The following is a 17,645-nucleotide window of genomic DNA, read 5'->3' as shown; positions in this document are numbered from 1 at the left end:
ATGTCTTAAGAAAAGATGACATTAATATTTTTATGTTGTTCACAGCTGTGGCCCAATCTTTGCCTGCAAACTCTGGACAGCCATTGGCAACATCAGCATCAGCTCACTGTGGTATGAGGCTCAACCAAGCGCTTTTGCAAGTGACATCTCAGAACAATCTTGGGCCTGGAATTCCTTCAGTGAATGCCAGTCAGGGTGACCGGACGATGGGAATGTATTCAAACAATCCTGGCAGTCAACAAGGCATGTACGTACCATCTTCAAGCATTAACGTGACATCTTCTGGCATTAACATGCCACTCCGACCCAGCCAGAGTGCATTGGGAATGAGATCAAACAGCCAGGCAGTCCCGAGCCAGCCCATGATCCCCCAAAGGACAACAATTTCTGTATTTGGTGGCTCCGTGGCAAATCCTGCTGTATCTGTCCAACACATAAGGCAATCCATAAGCCAGGCAGGTGCTAATATGTCAGTCCAGGGAATCACAAATCCTTTAGCCACCCCTGGCATGACGTCTCAAATGTGGGCACAGCAAAGGATTTCCGTCATGCAAAACCAGAACAAAATGGATGGCAGCATGCAGCAGTTCCCAAACAGTCCACTATTCTCCAAACAGAACATGAGACCCAATTTGTCTGTGCAGCAGTTTCCTCATCAAAGCATAGCGCCACCAAACCAGATAGCACCAGGAGGACAGATGAGGCCACTTCAACAACTGAACCCAGGCCAGAATGGACAACCCATGGTCCCCATGAGTGGGCAACCCCCAAGGAATAACCAACCAAGGCTACCCTTAACAGCCTTGGCCAGTATGAAACCAGTGCCCCCAGGCATCACCAGTTTGAGCCAGACACATCCAGCTCCAGGACTCGCTCCAGCCAGCTACACATCGACTGGCTTGTCATCCGGATCCTACAACTGTGTCAATTCAGCCCCAGAGGTTTCTTCCTTTGACTTTCTTCAGCATAACAACAGCGGTACCTTGAGTGGATCTCGGAATGAGTCTGACTTCATAGAGTCCATCATGAAGACCAGCAGTAGCAATGATGACTGGATAAATGATTTAACTCTTGATGACTTTCTGGGGCAGCATTCTTAAAGTCTGGCTGTTTAGGTACGTTTTATCTGATCTCCAGGCTGTTCAACCTAGAGGGAACCCATCTACACACTGTGACTGCAGACTCATGACTCTTGAACACTTGTGTAGGTGTGGACACTGTATCTTTCCATATTAGCAGGTCTGGGTCACTGGATATACCTAGTGTCCTGTCTGCAACGCTGAGTTTTAAAGTGGCAATACATAAATTAATGTATTTGTTCAAAATATTCTGTAAATTATGTTTTCCTAATAAATATTGTAAGTCAGGAAGAAGTAATTATACTTTGGATCATTTGTCAATAAAATACAGTATAGGCAAATCATTGTTTTTATATTAGAATTTTTGTTATTTTTATTTGGTATAAAATATGCAGACTACATTGTTGGCTCAGTAATACTATGTATTACAATGTTAAAATACAGGTTATGTTTTAACATGACATAGGCAGTGCAGTCTTGTGTTGTACAGGTGATTTACTCCTGGTTTCATAGACCTTCATTCAACATCAATCCCATTTTGATTTCAATATGTGTTAGCACAGTGAGCAATCCACTGATGGAATGACTGTCAATATGAAATTGCTTTCCTTGTAATCTGTCAGCTACTGTTGACATTCTGTACATTTATATGTGCGTTCTACAGAGATATTATGAGCGTCATAATGTGTTTGTTGCTGAAACTTTTGTGAATTCATGTTTTATTAGTCACATGTATTTTTTTTCTTTCATGAATGTGTTTCTTTTATTTTAATTTAATACCATCTTGGAGCACAAATAGTATGACAAGTTTTTGCTTCATATCATAATAAACTTGCCTTGTGCCAAGACTGCATTTTGAGTAACTGGCATGCTTCAGGCATTACATACAAAGGGCTGACGTATCCATCTGCGGAATAGGCATTACAAGTGTCTCCTTTATTTAATGACACATCGAAAATTGGGAAAATCTCACTTTGCATTTCACTAAGGTTCATTTCTGTTCAGTAAACCTTTATGAATATTATGCCTCGCAGTTATGATTCAGACATGAAGAAATCCACGATTATGTCTGTATTCTTAGATTTACCGAACTTTCAACATTTCATTCATTCCTGATTCATTGCAGATTGGACTGAATGTGCCAGGGAGAAGAAAAAAAGTAAATAGTACAGTATTTCTTCTAAAATCAAAATATTTTAACTTTCTCAATACAATCTAGATTTGAACTGATTTGAGTATTTGGCTTTTCACTTTCATGATCGACAGGTTTGTATCTATGAAGTGGCCATTATCAATCATCCATTCTGACCCACTTTATTGGCAAAAAGATTAGACTGATAAAAAATCTCTGTTTAAGAATACAATTTTGCTCCAAGCTTACACAACGAACGAGAGACTGGATAACCAAAGTAGGATAAATATAAGTTTTTAAACTTACCATAGACAAAAAAGGCAGAAAATATTGAAAAAGGGTTAAAACTTAATATTAAAGCATGAAGAGAATATAAAAAAAACAGAAAATAGACATCCAGAAAGCGATGAAATACTATATATGTAACTTTTAAAAAGTATTTATAGTAAAAAAGCTTTCCTGGTGTTTGAACTTTCTTGCTATAATACTTTAATGCTATTTTTTCTGATTCTCTGTGTGAATTGACAATGTATATAAAGAATCGTTCAGTCCAGAGATGGGAATCTTTATAGAGGTAAGGGTTAATTTGAATAACTTCTGGGTCTAGAATCTTTACTGCTCATCTGGTTTCTATTTACATTGCCAGTAGAAAATCATTTTTCACCTGAATGAGAGGTTTTGCTACCATTGATAATACGCATTTTGATAATATTGAGATTGTTTTTTCTAAACAAAAGATTCAAGAGCGTCTAGTAAAAAATGATTACAGATAAATGACACATTTTAGAAGGTATCAATCAGCAAGTGATGTGCTTCATAATTTTTTTTTAAAAAGTTCCAGCAGTCAATGTAACATTCTTCTATGTACTTGGCAAAGATGGAGACTTTGAAATGCTGCCAATTGCTTTAGTAATTTGTGGCAAGTTCAGGCAGAATGTTTTCAACAAAACTTGGATGCACAGCAGCCAGGCCATTGTGGCTTACCTAGCTGATTGCACAGATGTCTTTTGTAATGACTTCAACTGTGATCTCTAATTTATCTCCTTAGCTACAACTATAAGCAGCCAACTCTCATTTTAGAAGAGCGTTCTAAAAAGCTAACTATTTTTTCGCTCTGTCCTCGTTGGAAAGCACCTCGCCTCTGTTTAGTGGTGCTTCTTAATAATGTATTGGAAGTCATGTTTAGTTCACGGCTACAAAACCAGTGCCCCCAAGTATGGAAGAGCATGTTGGAGCGTAAGAGGGATTACAGGACTGCACTGACAGCAATTGAGACATTCTCAAATCTCTCTGTTACTGCTGTTTCTGGAACAGAGACGTTGGAACACATTAATCTGTTCAATAGAAATTAAATTATTTCAATGGGGTCTGTCTTCAGATTGTTTGCAGCTTGTCTTTTTGTTAAGTTTGGGCTTTTCGAGGTGAGGGATGGTAGCACTGGAAATTTAAACACTTTCCTATTTCGCATGTGTTGGAAGTGGCCTGTTTTGTCAACCTGTTCGATGCTTGTTAAAACTAAAATTAAGTGCCCCAAAGCAGCTTCTCCATTTTTAACAGGAGCTTTGGGATTTTCTCGAAGTCTTGAATTACCCAGTGCTTCCTATCTCTTGGACAAGATTGATTTTATATAACCTTTCTAACTGGCCTAATTTGCTTTCCAATTTCTGGTGCTCTATCTGTGGTTGTCTCTTTTAGCAGTGACATGTGAAATGTAAATGAAACAGTTGGTGACACTCATTCTTTAAGTTTTAAATTGTGTCTGAAAATCGGGGCTCTCTGAGACATGGCAGGAATTTTAAACTCACACCCTATGGCGGTGGAGCAGAACTGACTGAATTCCACTGTGCTTAGTCCTCAAGACAGAACTGGTTTGTGTGGCTCTGGAATATCCCAGTCTTCCAGACTTCTTCCTTCTTGGCAACAATTGATGCATTTAACAGTGCTGCCCTATGAATAAAATTGTTCCAAGGTAAAGTCTGCTGACTCAAACCTTGAGAAGTTACAAGTCAAGACAAACATAAATGTAATGATTTTATTTTATAAAATGTATTGGTTCTTAAGGTCGATACATTAACAACAAGCCACGACTGCATATCTTTCCAACCTCAATTTGTAATGCATACTTCAGTAATAAGATAATTTACAGTTTGAACATGTTTGGAGAAAGCAATGATGTGTCACAGATTGAATAGCCAGGACTTGCTTTCAAGGGTCACACCTGAACAATAGAATAGTCACTGGGCCAAAAATACTGGACAGCAACTGTCACTGAAGGAATGATAAAAGGAGTCAGAACACTTTCAGGAGAAAAAGAGAGAAGAAAATTGAAGAGGAAAATCAGTAATCTGGAGTTATTTTGAAAATACTTTCCCCTCACTCCCAAGTACTTAATATATTTCTGTGAAATAGAACCCATCACTCTTCTCGCAACAAGAGAAAAATTCAGGGAATGTTATTTGGCAAAGGGTATATTTCCTCGCTTCTGCTCTGCAAAGTATTACTGCAGGTAACGATCAGATTTCAAAGCACAAGGGATCCCAATGTAATACTTGCTTATTGTGAGAGCAAAAGCCAGCAGAGAGGAGGGGCTCTAATGGACAATGATGGGGAGGGGGAACAAAGACAGTCTCGAGTGGCATATTTTACAGAGGCACATTAAGCAGTGAATAGGGTTTAGGAGTCATGTGGAGAGGGTATGTGAGAGGCGATGCTTTCTTGTGTACATATAACATTTAGGAATGACTTCTAAAATAAACTGGCAAATTTTGTTATTAAAATTAATTTACAACTGACAAATTTTAAATTGTAAAAGTATTTCATTGTTTAAAATTTCAATAGCTATAATCTACACACCATACCTAGTACAGTGAAAAGAATCAATTATTTTTCAACAGGTTTTGAGTTTTTGCATATCCTTTTTACAAACTTACAAGCTCATACAATCACAATTCAGAATTGTGCTTTGTCCTGTCAAGCACCATCCTTTTAAAGTGTACTCCGTCCCACCTGCTGTCCAATCTGCCATTTTGGGTCAATGGAAATGACATGTTAAGCTGGTCTAGTAGTTAGCACTCACACCTCTGATCAGAGGATTGTGGGTTCAAACTCCAATGGGACTTGAAGTTCATAGTCTTAAAAACTGACATGACAGTGCGATGCTGAGGGAGTGCTGCATTGTTGAAGGTGCAATCCTTTGGGTAAGACATTAAGCCAAGATCTCGTTTGCCTGTTCGAGTGAACATTAAAAATCCAATGGCATTTTTAAAAAGAGAGGGGAGGTTCGCCTGGTGTCGTGGCCAACAATCCTCCGGATAAAATTGATCATTCATTTCATGGCTGTTTGTGGAGCATTGCAATCTATAAATTGGCTGCCACATTTTCTAAAAATACAGGCACTACATTCTATAGTAAATCCTGTGAAATACCTTAGGTATTTAACAGCATAATAAGGAGTTATATCAAATGCAAGGTTTTTTTTATTAAAGTACGAAACAAGCTAAAAGTCCTTTGAACAGCACGTATTAACTGGGGCCAATTAAGCCTTTTACCTTGTTAACATCAATATTTTAACCCCACAATAAAAAGACCTGTGGAATTTCGTAAGGATTTCAAGACTGATTGCTTTATTTTACTCTCAAATTCCATCATAATTGCACCTAACTTTATAATGGAGGTTCACGCCGCTAGGGAGCTGAGTGCATTGATATAGCACAACTTAACTCACGATGGGGAGTCCTCACTGTATATTGTGGTCGATTTTACCAGCATTACAGTTTATCAGCTGCAGCCACTGGTTGGATGAATCCTGGGTGTCTTGTATTGAGAGGTGGCAGATCAGCTGTTACAGCTACAGCTAATCTTGCTGGCTGATGTAGTGGAAATGAGTGTAGTGTGAGAAAATTAGTGCTTTCTTACATCTTGAATCGCACAGACTAGTTGTGGAGATGAATGCTGGGCTCTGGGTGAAAATAGCAGGTCGCCTGATGATCTCTGAATCAATACTCAGATAGATATCTGGGTAGATGGGAGCTTTGTTTTTTGGGTTCTAATTTTCTGGATCATCCCCTTGTTCAGCTGCTCTTTTGAGAGTCAGTGTATCAAATCACTGTGGGAGATGTTCTCTTTTCTTTAGTCCCATGGGGATAATAACCATGGAAAAAATGGTGCTGGAGCCTGGAGCTGTCTGACTGGGTTCCAGGTCACAATGTCACCAGCAATACACAGCAGAGCAGGTCTCATTCAGGAATTGTTCTAAAGGGAGGCAAACATGTGTAAAGACAACCTTACAACAGTAATATATGTTCATTCATTCATAGTTCCACACTTGTGGAAAAATACCTCAGTAATGAAGATATCATTAGGTGTAAAGTTGACTCTTCCAACCTGAAACGAGAGAAAATAGGATTTGACATAGGAGGCGTGGGTGAACATGGGAAGCGATCACAGAGTGTTCACTCTAATAAATCAAAGATATGTAATTAAAAACCTTGCAGCAATTCTGTTGCACTCACTCGGTTATGAATCAAATGCTTCCACTGATGATCTCTGACTGATGAAGAGTAGGCGAGAGTATGAATCTGTGCAGCCTTTTTTTAAAGATTTGTTGCAGCTCCGAATGATGTAAGTACTGACTGAACAGATTAGTCATTACAGAATTTTACATAGACACACAGAATTTATTAATCATTCCGATTTGATCCCTGGAACATTATTGTGATAGTTGTGTGCTATATATTAAAATATGTTCTCCCTCGTTTTATGTGTTCAAATATAGTACAATCACTTGCTCACATGCTTCGAAAACGTTAGAAAAACTTGCTGCAGGTCACACTGCTGGCAACGTCGGCTTGATGAACCCAACAATGCAAGGGAGCTGAATTAGCATAATTATAAAGTTGAAATGGCATGATTGCTGAACCTTGAGTAAATGGTTGACGGTAGTAGCTCACACTGCCAGGCTCAGCAATTTCTCAAAGCCACCTTTTTTTTTAATAAGGAGAATAGATATGATTTAAACATTTTTCCGTTAATTTTTTTTGAATGATATTTGAAAGCTGCTGAGGCTCTTCTGGCTGCATCGTTGTTTGCATCATTTGTAATCCTGTTTCCTCCTCTGCCACTCCATTTATTTCACTGTTTCCTGTGATAAGAATGTCCCAGTTTCCAGCTCTTCGGAAACAAGAGTGTGGGAAAATAATAATAATAATCCTTGCATTTGGTACAGCACTTTTACGTCAGGGGGGATTCCTCCCCGATCCCGACCCCCAGCTCGGGTCCAGTGCCTTGGGATGTCCTCCTGACGTGAAAGGAGCCTCCTGCTGGTCCCTCACATCCTCCGCCCCACCATTGGGCGGTCACTATTTCGGCCACTGCGCCCCGAGACTCTGAAACACTCTCCCTCAGTCCCTCTGCCTTGGCCCCTCTCTCCCCTTTTTCAAGTCCCGCCTGAAAAACCTTCCTCTTCGATCGTGCTTACGGCCACCTTCCCCCACCCCGCCCCCGCCCCTCGAAGTCGGGCTCCGCCACTGCGAAGCGCTCCGTGCCGCTACCTTGCGCGGAGGGCGCACGTGGTTGTTGTTGTTGGTGTTGTTGTTGTTGAAAGGCGCGATGCAGGTAGAATTGGTGTTGCCTCGAAGCGCTTCGAAGGTGATGGGAGAAGAGCTGGTCATCATCTGGAAGAGGCTGGACGGGATGAATGAATGACCCTCCCACTTGCTGTGCCCCTGCCCCTTGCCCTTGCCCCTTGGTCCCCAGCTGCTTGTGGCAGGACTACATCCCCCAGGGTTCCGCGCGGTCACGTCACGTCACGCACGTCACGTCGTGCGTGCGTGCGCCTTCTCGCCGGCCGTCTGACGGCGCTCGTTGTTTATGCGCGTGGGAGGGTCACGTGAGGAGGCGGCGGCGGCGGCTGCGGGACAGCAACAGGCGGAGGCGGGAGGTTCCGGGCCTGCGGGACGTTGAGAGGCGTAAGTACCGTCTCCTTTTCATTTCTCCTCACGAGCCCATCCCCCACACCTTCACGGCACTTGTGCAACTGATGTTTTATTTTTTGTTCGTTCGGGGGGAGGGCTGCGGTTCCGGTGTTAACTGTGTGTTGGTCAAGTTGTTGTGGAGCTCAGGGCGAGGCCTGAGCTGCTCCTCTGACTCACTCTCTCCCTCCCTCTCTCACACACACACACACACTCACTCACTCTCTCCCTCCTCCTCTCCTCTTCCTCCCGGTGGTATGTTGGGCAGGTGTCAAAGTTGCGCAGCAGTTTCGAGTCGGGGCGGGTAAGGACCGCTTCGTTATGTCGGAAGCGCTTCAAGCTCCGGTGCGAAGTTACACGCACTTCATTGGCATTTCTAACCCCCTTTCCTCTCCCCCTCTCCCCCTTTCCTCTCCCCCTCTCCCCCTTTCCTCTCCCCTCCCCTCGTCCCCCTTTTCCTCCTCTCCCTTCCCCCCCTCTCCTCTCTCTCTCCCCCCCCCACCTCCCACGTTTCAGCGCAGGATTTCTCAGAACTTCATGCGCCCAGAAACACAGTGGTTTCCCGGTGGCCTGAACACAAACACTCTTTTACGTTGCGATGGGCTTTTTTTTTTCCCCCACCTCCCCCTCCCCTGGTCCAGCGTGTGTGTGCCTTCGTGGTCGCTCCCGGGTCTTTCGAGCCACACTGCCCACCCATCTGTGGCAGCAGGAGACACGGGCGGTGTGCTTTATTTAAGTGGGGGAGGGGCTCTCAGTGAAGCGCTCGTTAGTTGCCCCCCACTGCAGTTAAGTACGAAAGAGAGCAAAACATGAGAAGCAAAACCCTATGATGTTATATGTCATACATGCAACGCACAGACCCACTGGATAGTAAGGTAACAATGACGTTTTGTGTGCCAATAACCCGAGGCTCATCTCACCACTGGTCAGGGCGTGGTGTTAATGCTCCTCTTTTTGTCATGTGAATGACATTGTGAGCTTGTTGCTGGTTCCAGTTTGCCCGTTCCAACAGGTTTTGTCTGTTTTCAAAAGTGATCCTTCATCTCAGGAGCGGAAAAAAAAGTCTGGTCGAGCCCCCACTTTCATTTAAACCCAGTTTTAACTGTCCCAAGTGTCATTCAGTTTCGACGTGGGGTTATCTGTTGCTGCTCAGCAAACACTTAGTTCAAAGCTAGGAGTGAAACTGAAATGTAGATGAAAGATCATCACAGTGTGCGTCCTTGTCATTAAACTGATGAACAAAATTATGCCATATTTTCTGCCCTACTTTCCTGAAGGCATTTATCTCTTCCCTCCCGCTTTGTGTTCATTTCCTCCCGTGTTCCGTGCTTCCAGCACTAATCAACCAAACTCCAGTATTTCCTCCAAGTGTTTATTATTCAAGTGATTTGATTGTAAATGCTGTCATTTGTTCAACCATGGGAGAGAGGACAGGGGAGTGGAGGTTGGGACCATTATAGTGCTTCAACTTCTGTTTTAGGCTGAGGAGAAGTAAGTTATCTGTGATCGGGGTTCGAACTTAGGACTTTCCTGGTCTACTGTATTGTTGCAGGTGCAAATGTTTATTCTTTCCATGGTTCTGTGGATGAAACTGGGAAATTTGAAACATTTTGCAATGAGTTATGTTGTGAGAGGACACGTTATTGTTGATTCGCATCACTTTGCAGAGGCCTTTACTATGTTTTGCACACTACAATTTTTTTTTAAAAAAAGTTTTATTTCAGGGTACTGAATTATTCCAAGAGCAGTAACAGCAATAACTTTAGAATGATGGACATTATCTTAAGTGCAAGAGTTCAGAAAATTGTTCAGAAAATAGCCTTAGGATCACAGGCTTTGCTTCCCCTATGCTGCCTAATTTGTGTTAGTAATTTTATTTTTTATGTTTTGGAATTTGATTTTAATAAATGTTTTATGTGGATTACACTACTCTATGTTATTTTTAGTAAATGCAAATTTGTGTGATTCATTTTAGGGTATCTAATTATAATTTTAATATTTGGTTTCCTGTCAGTTAACAGCAACAATGCACACAACTGAGTAATGTCAAATGACATTGAAGCTGTAAACTAATACAACACTATTACAACAGTAACAAAACTGAAATTATATTTAGATTTCAAAAGTGGGTTTGATAGTGCCCATTATTATCAATTGATCTTTTGTCCAATACTTTGTTACACATCCTTGCTTCATATTTTTCACATTTGCACAATTCGATTCTGAACTGCACTGCAGCCGTACCGTGTCTTCTTGAGTGTTCCTTTTGACCTGAAACCATTGTTAGATGATTAATTCAGTTAATAGTAAGCATGTAATTTGCATTAAAATGTCGCAGCAACATGAAGTCAAGAATGTCAATGCAGCATAGTTTATATGTTAATCAGTTCAAAATATATTTTGTATTTAAATATCGAAGTAGTATAGCTAGGTAAATAAATATATGGTTTCCATGCGTGTTTCACCAGGCTATTGTATGATTACTTTGTTTAGATTTAAGTAAACAAGTTTTAAAACTTTGATTGTATTGGTATCTTGAATGCTTTTTTAATCACACATTGTTAAACATGAATTATTTTAATTTACGTAAATAGATTGTTTACTTGATATTGAACTATAAACTGCAAACTTGATACATTTAGCGGCAGATCTTGGATTGGGTGGAGAAGCGACTTGCTAGGCTGATTGGCATCCAGCGTGTTCCGCTGGCAACTGCGCGTTTGTGATGGTAGAGTTAAGGTCAGCTTGATGCTTCCCAAACTCACTGTTGAATAGCCTTGCTAACGCTTGTCATCTAGCCTTGAGCATGAAAGACGATACATTTGATAAGGTACTGCAGAGCTGCTGTTATCATCAGAACGCTACTCCAACATGAATTACTTTAATAGAAGGGAAAGAAACGAAAAAAGGCACAATTTACTAAGGGAGACTGGGTAGATAGGTTAGGTTTTAAAAACTCTGGAGTATTATGTTATGTTTATTTGGGTTTGGGTATTTCTAGATAGTCATTTGCAAGCGTGTGCTATTTAGAAAGTGTGAGATTTACTCGCAGCATTTACTTATAGTCCATGGATAGAAATGAGGCTTTATTTTTGGCTTTGGTGAGTACAGTAATAATTTTGTTAAATTGTAAACTAGTTTGTGGAAGACCAATCGGTAGTTTTGAAAGGAACGTGTCCTTGGTTTTCATGTACAAAAAAAGCTTCTGAAAATGACAATGAAAGTAAGCTGCTATTTTAAATGTGGATTATTTAAAATTACTGTCTTGCATTGCAGAATTGATCTAACTCCAAAATGTTGCACAAGCTGCAGTACCCCGAGAACTGCTTTTCTAATTTTAAAATTGTTGATACTACAACATCTTTAATTCAAATAACATTTTATCCCCAAACTATTGTACTGCAGTGTTGAGATTTCAACTTTTCTTGTGGACGTTGTTTTCTTGATATTTAAAAAAAATGAAAGCGATAAAGGCTTTGGAAACATTCTGTTTACTAACAACTATAAATATGTAGCTAATTGCTGCTTTATGTGTACAGTGACCTGGGGTGTTTTTCCTAAAGACAAAACTACAATTTAATGCTTTAGGACAGTATTGGTTGAAGTTGGATCAATAATTAATCTACCTGAGTAAAATGTGTTTAAATCCAATCTTCAATGGTAGTCAGTATAAACTGTTTAATTTCTTAACAGTTCAGTTTGCAACAGTAAATTGAAATAGCTTTATAGGTTTTAAGGAAATAACATTGTTCCCTGTAACTTCTCTAAAGTTGGTTCACAATTCACTCAGACTCAAATTAGAGAAGTGCATTCATTACATCTTTTCGCTTTCATTGTCACTGTCACCTCCACTAAAACAAATCATGTTTTTTTTTCAACAAAATCAATTAATTTTAGAATTACTTCAAATGCAGGATTCTTTATGCATGTCAGAGTTATGTTGTCTGTATGTTTTTTTTGAATGCTTGTAGAACATTATTAGCTAAAGTATTATTCTTGCCACATTTGTATCTAACTTCTATTGAATTGATAATGTGGGCTGGAGAAAGTTTTAAAATACCCTATTACCAAAACAATAACGACATCCTGACCATGTGTGACCAGGGCTCCCTCTGCATCCTCGTCTTCCTCGACCTCACTGCCGTCTTTAACACCTTGGACCACTCAATCCTCCTCCACTGCCTCTCCTCCCACCTCAACCTTCAAGGTTCTGTCCTTGACTGGTTCAGGTCCTACCTTTCGCACCACCTCCACTTCGTCGTGGCAAGCGGCTTATTCTCCAGCCCCCGCACCGTCTCGTGCGGTGTCCCGCAAGGTTCTGTCCTCGGTCCCCTCCTCTTCACCCTCTACATGCTCCCCCTTGGTGACATTGTCCGCAGACATGGGGTAAATTTCTGCATGTTTGTGGATGACACCCAACTCTACCTCTCTGCCTCCACCCTGAACTCCAGGATTACTGGCATCCTGACCGACTGCCTGTCCGACTTCAAGTCCTGGACGAGGGCCAACTTTCTTCAACTCAACGTCAGCAAGATCGAGGCCCTCCTGATTGGCTCGTGCTAGCGCCTCCGCAACTCAGGCACTGTCAGCATAGCCTCTACGGCTGCACACTCAACCTCACTAAGCCAGTCAGGAACCTGTGTATCTTGTTTGGCCCTGAACTGTCCTTTCTCCCCCACATCCGCGCCATGACCAGCACTGCCTACCACCACCTCCGCAATATTGCCAGACTCCTCCACTGCCCCACCCCTCAGGCTGGCGAACCCCTCACCCATGCATTCGTCACCTCAAGGCTTGATTATGGGAACTCCCTCCTCATCGGCCTTCCCAACTCAACCCCTCACAAGCTGCAGATCATCCAAAACTCTGCAGCTCATGTACTCTCACGCACCAGGCTCCATGACCCCATCACTCCCACCTTCGCCTGACTCCACTGGCTTCCCATCCCCCAGAGGATCGAATTCAAGATTCTCGTCCTCACCTTTAAGGCCCTCCATGGCCTTGCCTCCTCCTACCTCTCTGACCTGCTGACTCCCTACCAACCTGCCCGCTCCCTCCGTTCATCGGTCTCCGGCCTGCTCCGTGTTTCCCGCCCGACCTGCCCTACTGTCGGTGGCCGGGCTTTCAGCCTCTCTGCCCCCACACTCTGGAACTCCATCCCACAGTCCCTTCGCCTCGCTCCCCCATGCTCGGGCCCCGACTGTTCAGCGCTTTGGGACGTCCTCCCGACGTGAAAGGAGCTCTATAAATGTAATTTTGTTGTTGTTGTAGCTGGATTTGCAGTTGCATCTGTTGCTATTCGAAGTACACAAGAATTCCTAGTGGACGCTTGCTGAACACTGATTATGGTCCAGTTTACAACTTGGATGTTCTAGCATAAAGGTTGAAATAGCTGCAGCTGTTTAAAGGATAATTTTACCAATTGGAGGTGTAAAGCTGTTCAGTCGGTGTGGTTGCTTAATGCTTTATGTCCATGATTCATTAATTTTCTTGGTTTCGATTCAGAAGTTATCTAAAAACCTCTCCATTCCAACCAAGTAAATCAACAAATCATGAACAAAGAGCGCCGAGTCATATTGTTCATATATCAACAGCTGTAGCTTCACAGACTTCTGGTGAAAACAGTACTGTCATAGTGTAGGAGTCGGACATGTCCATCTAGCTGCTAATCCATCTTCCAAAAATATATATGACAAATCTGTTACATCACCCTGAACCCTTATTTCCAGAATTTTAAAAGTTCCTTTTGAGCATCCTTATTCATCGTGGTGGAGGACCTATGCCCAACTTGATATTTTAAAAGTCCAAGTCCAATCATTATATCAACAGTTATAATTATTTACTATGTATGTAGAATTTTACATCGTTATTTCTAGAATATATCAGTGTGTATTGTACAATCAACTTTGATATAAAATGTTATGTCTCAGTTTTTTTTGTTATACCTGTATAGTGTAAAAGTATGAGCTACTTGGAGAACTGAAAGGGAGATAACTGTAGATTTGTGCAGCACATTATAATTATTTATGAAACAATTATTGTGGACAAATACAGATGCATAGTTATATAACTTTTAAATATCTAAATGGATTTGGAAAATACTAAAGTTTCATTTCATAAGAGAGCTATCTGCAAACCTCAGGAAATTGCGGTCATAAACTACTGTTGCTGTCTTTTTTTTATTGTAGCAGACTTTACTTCACCTCGAAGATCCAAGTAAAATATGGCTTCAGCATCCTCTCCAACGACAAATTCCAATTCTACACTTACCAAATCAACAAATAGAAAGGTAATGTATTGTGAGTAACATTTAATTTCAAATTGTCTTCCATTGTGTAAGACAAAGTGGTTACGTAGCCTACCAGTTGGCCAACAAAATATATTTTCAGGAAGTATTGAATCAAAAAAAACCTGTAAACACACCACCGATTGAACCCAGATGAGGGCGAATGTTCGGTAGGCCACTTCTTTTAAATAATTTTACAGTTTTTAATTACTGTTCTAGTTACCAATCAACTGATACCTTCAGTAGAGCCAATGCACTAATGAAATTATTGATTGGTTTGGACAATCCAATACCAGTAAATTTAAGACATTAGTAAATTTGGCGTTTATTAATGGAAGAGGCTAATTGGGATTTATCTTATTTTCAGGCACATCAAACAGAAGAAGTACCGCTATTAGAAGGAGAAGATGTCAAAAGTATAGGTAGATAAGATGTTGTTGTCAATTTTAAAGTTATTCTATTGTATTTTGTTTGTAAATAATGACATTTCCCCAGGTAATAGTGATACTTAAATGTTTTTGCTATCTTAAGGATTTGTTATCTGAGTGAAAACACTTTGTGTATAGTTTGAAGATGTTTTATTTTGAAAATATGTTATGGTAAAATCTGAACGATGTACGAGAAATGTTATACCAGTTTTGTAAATTATGGCTTGTTGTAACTAGTTTGATTTTTCTTTTCCCCCCGACCTCTCCTTCACAGAAAAAGATGTGATCTACATTTGTCCTTTCAATGGACCTATAAAAGGAATGGTGTTCATTACAAACTACAGACTTTTCTTTAGACGTATAGAACTGGTAAGGACTGATTACTATTTGTTTAAAAACAAATTTTCTCCCATGAAAATACTTATCCAAGATGTCATCGTTCATGTAATTGGTTGATGGTGGCATTGAAGCAGATTTCTTTGATTTCTTGTAATACAGTAGAGATATCTTGGGTCCACTGAGGAATTGAGAGTAATTCATCAATTAGTTGCTGAAAATTAAATCTGCACCAATAATGACCGAGCCATGGGGAAATGAGGCTGTCATTTTTTAAAATGTAGATTTAGATAGTTTTTAATGTATAAATAAGTGATTACTGATGTTAAACCAAATGTTACTGTAAGACTTTGGTTAAGTAAAAAGGCCTTAGTCGGTGCAAGAAACCTTAATATTTGGATAAGTGGAATACGCTGTTGCAAATAAGGTCTGTTTTGTGATTTCTGCAGAAAGGTTTGGAAATGGACAAGAAATATTGCTTTCATAATTTAGACAAAGTTGCAGTTTTGTATGATGTTGCTGTGGTTTAAACGGCAGTGGTCTGTATCCTGCAAATATTCAGCTGCAAACTTGGACCATCTTGAGATTATATAGCATTTGTAAATGTTTAAACTTCTGCTGAGTACTTGTTCTGGAATGTTCAAATCAATGATTAAAGCAAATGCAACGTTTGTAAGAATAATTTTGATTCATTAACAAGAAAAGTCACCAAGTTGTCAGTATTATTTTTCCCTAATATGTGAAGATAGTTTTTACTGTAAATCATCTGAGAACATTTTCACCGCCAGAATTCTCATTGAATAATTGTATTCACAATTAAGGAGGATTCAAGTGGAATTTTGCTGTTTTATTAATATTGCAGAAACAAGTCCCACAATATTTGACCAGCATTTAAAGTGCGGTAGTTAAAGTCTATTAATAGTGTGTGGTTAAGATATGCTACAGTTGGTAAAAAAAAATTCTGATCAGCGTTTTCTGCAGTGCCTTTAGGGTGCGCAATTTTAATTGGTAAGTGCATTAAAAAAGACATTCTTTTGTAAGGCAATGCCCTTAACACTGAACAGAATTTTTACCACAATATTTTTAAAGTACAGATATCATACCCTTACGTACCTCGGTTATTTCCAGCAATCTTGTAAGGATCATAGGTTCCAGCTACAGTGACATCAAATTTAACTTTATTTTCTACAAGCTCATTTCTGAAGGAATTTCAACTGATTGTGTCAGACTTACAACTAGTGTCCTTCTTCATTTTAATTTTGAAACCTTCATTTAAGAGATGTTGATGGCTTGTTTGGATGCGTGTGTTTTTTTGGACATGGATGTTCCTGGAAGAGCCAACTCTTTAAAAAGACGTGGGTTCTCGGTGAGATTGTCTTTATCCAGTGTAATTGCCAGTAACTTTTAATAAAGGTAATTTGATAATGAGAAACACACTCTGCATCTTCCTCCTCCCTTATCTTCATGAATTAATTTACCCTCATGAATTTCTGGAGCAGTCATATTTCCCTTGATATTTGACATTGAAAGAACATGATGTATGCTGGAAGGGAGACATCTGGCTTGTTGTGTTTTCCGAGATTACATTTGAATTGCTGCAGTGTAAAATACATAGTTGCACCCAATAGAAATTCTTTAATACATTTCCTCTAATTCTAATGTTGGAATATTTGTTCACTGCTTTTGTTTAGTTATGGTGATGATATCTATCACCTCTAATGGAGTGAATATCTCAGTAATCTGCTTTTTTTAAAAAAAGGTTGGAATCTGGTTTTCCTATCTTGCCAAACATGATGATCTTCGACTGTGATCAAACCTGAATAATAAAGCTTGCTGATCATAGCAGAAACAAGCAATCCTTATAGTAAAATGGGAGGTTATACTTGTTATTGATAATTATCTTGGATTTAAGGATGTAATAGAAACTTGAATCAGCTAAATTTGTTAATCAGTTAAATGTTGCTTTGTGGTGTTATTTTAACCCTTGGGTTTTTAGCGTTAAAGTACACTCAAAGCTTAATGAGAGTACAGATGGTGGTAGTTACGATGAGGACAGATACATTGTGCAATGACCCTGTTGGATTCTGACAGCAAAACACCCAGGGGAATTTGTGTTGGGGTGCTAGTGGATACGTCCAGGGCATTCGTGGACCAAAGTGAGTATTCCCAACAACTCTTCACAGGAAGTAATGATTAGATCTGCACTTCAACTTCTCTGAGCAAATAGAAAAATATTCTGGCAATGACATTAACCAGGAAAGGAATATTTTGCCGTTTAGTTTGATTCATTACCAATTTTATTTTATCTCTCCTAAAGTTGTTGATTCATACTGAGGTATGGTTGCATTGATGTCGACCACAATCTCACTCAAATGTGAGAGAAATCTCTTCATGTGAGAGACTGTTAAAAGATTA

General features: G+C 40.0%; 2 protein-coding genes across 3 annotated transcripts in view; both read left to right on the top strand.

The window, feature by feature from the left end:
* LOC103179457 (mastermind-like protein 2) overlaps positions 1–1,925 on the top strand; it is a 71,274-nt gene extending 69,349 nt beyond the window's left edge. The window contains exon 5 of the mRNA XM_042340620.1: positions 46–1,925. Within this exon, the coding sequence (XP_042196554.1) occupies positions 46–1,100 (1,055 nt within the window). The 3' untranslated portion in view covers positions 1,101–1,925. The remainder of the gene's footprint in view (positions 1–45) is intronic.
* Positions 1,926–8,087: 6,162 nt separating this feature from the next.
* Positions 8,088–17,645, top strand: part of mtm1 (myotubularin 1) — a 31,690-nt gene continuing 22,132 nt past the window's right edge. For both annotated transcript variants that reach the window (XM_007893052.2, XM_007893051.2), the window contains exons 1-4: positions 8,088–8,177; positions 14,369–14,469; positions 14,834–14,888; positions 15,169–15,263. In XM_007893052.2, the coding sequence (XP_007891243.1) occupies positions 14,404–14,469; positions 14,834–14,888; positions 15,169–15,263 (216 nt within the window). In that variant the 5' untranslated portion in view covers positions 8,088–8,177; positions 14,369–14,403. The remainder of the gene's footprint in view (positions 8,178–14,368; positions 14,470–14,833; positions 14,889–15,168; positions 15,264–17,645) is intronic.

This window comes from Callorhinchus milii, unplaced genomic scaffold (genome assembly GCF_018977255.1).
Source record: "Callorhinchus milii isolate IMCB2004 unplaced genomic scaffold, IMCB_Cmil_1.0 Scaffold15, whole genome shotgun sequence".
In the NCBI taxonomy this organism is placed as follows: domain Eukaryota; kingdom Metazoa; phylum Chordata; class Chondrichthyes; order Chimaeriformes; family Callorhinchidae; genus Callorhinchus; species Callorhinchus milii.
Note: the sequence above shows the minus strand (reverse complement) of the source record. Positions and strands in the feature narration are given on the sequence as shown.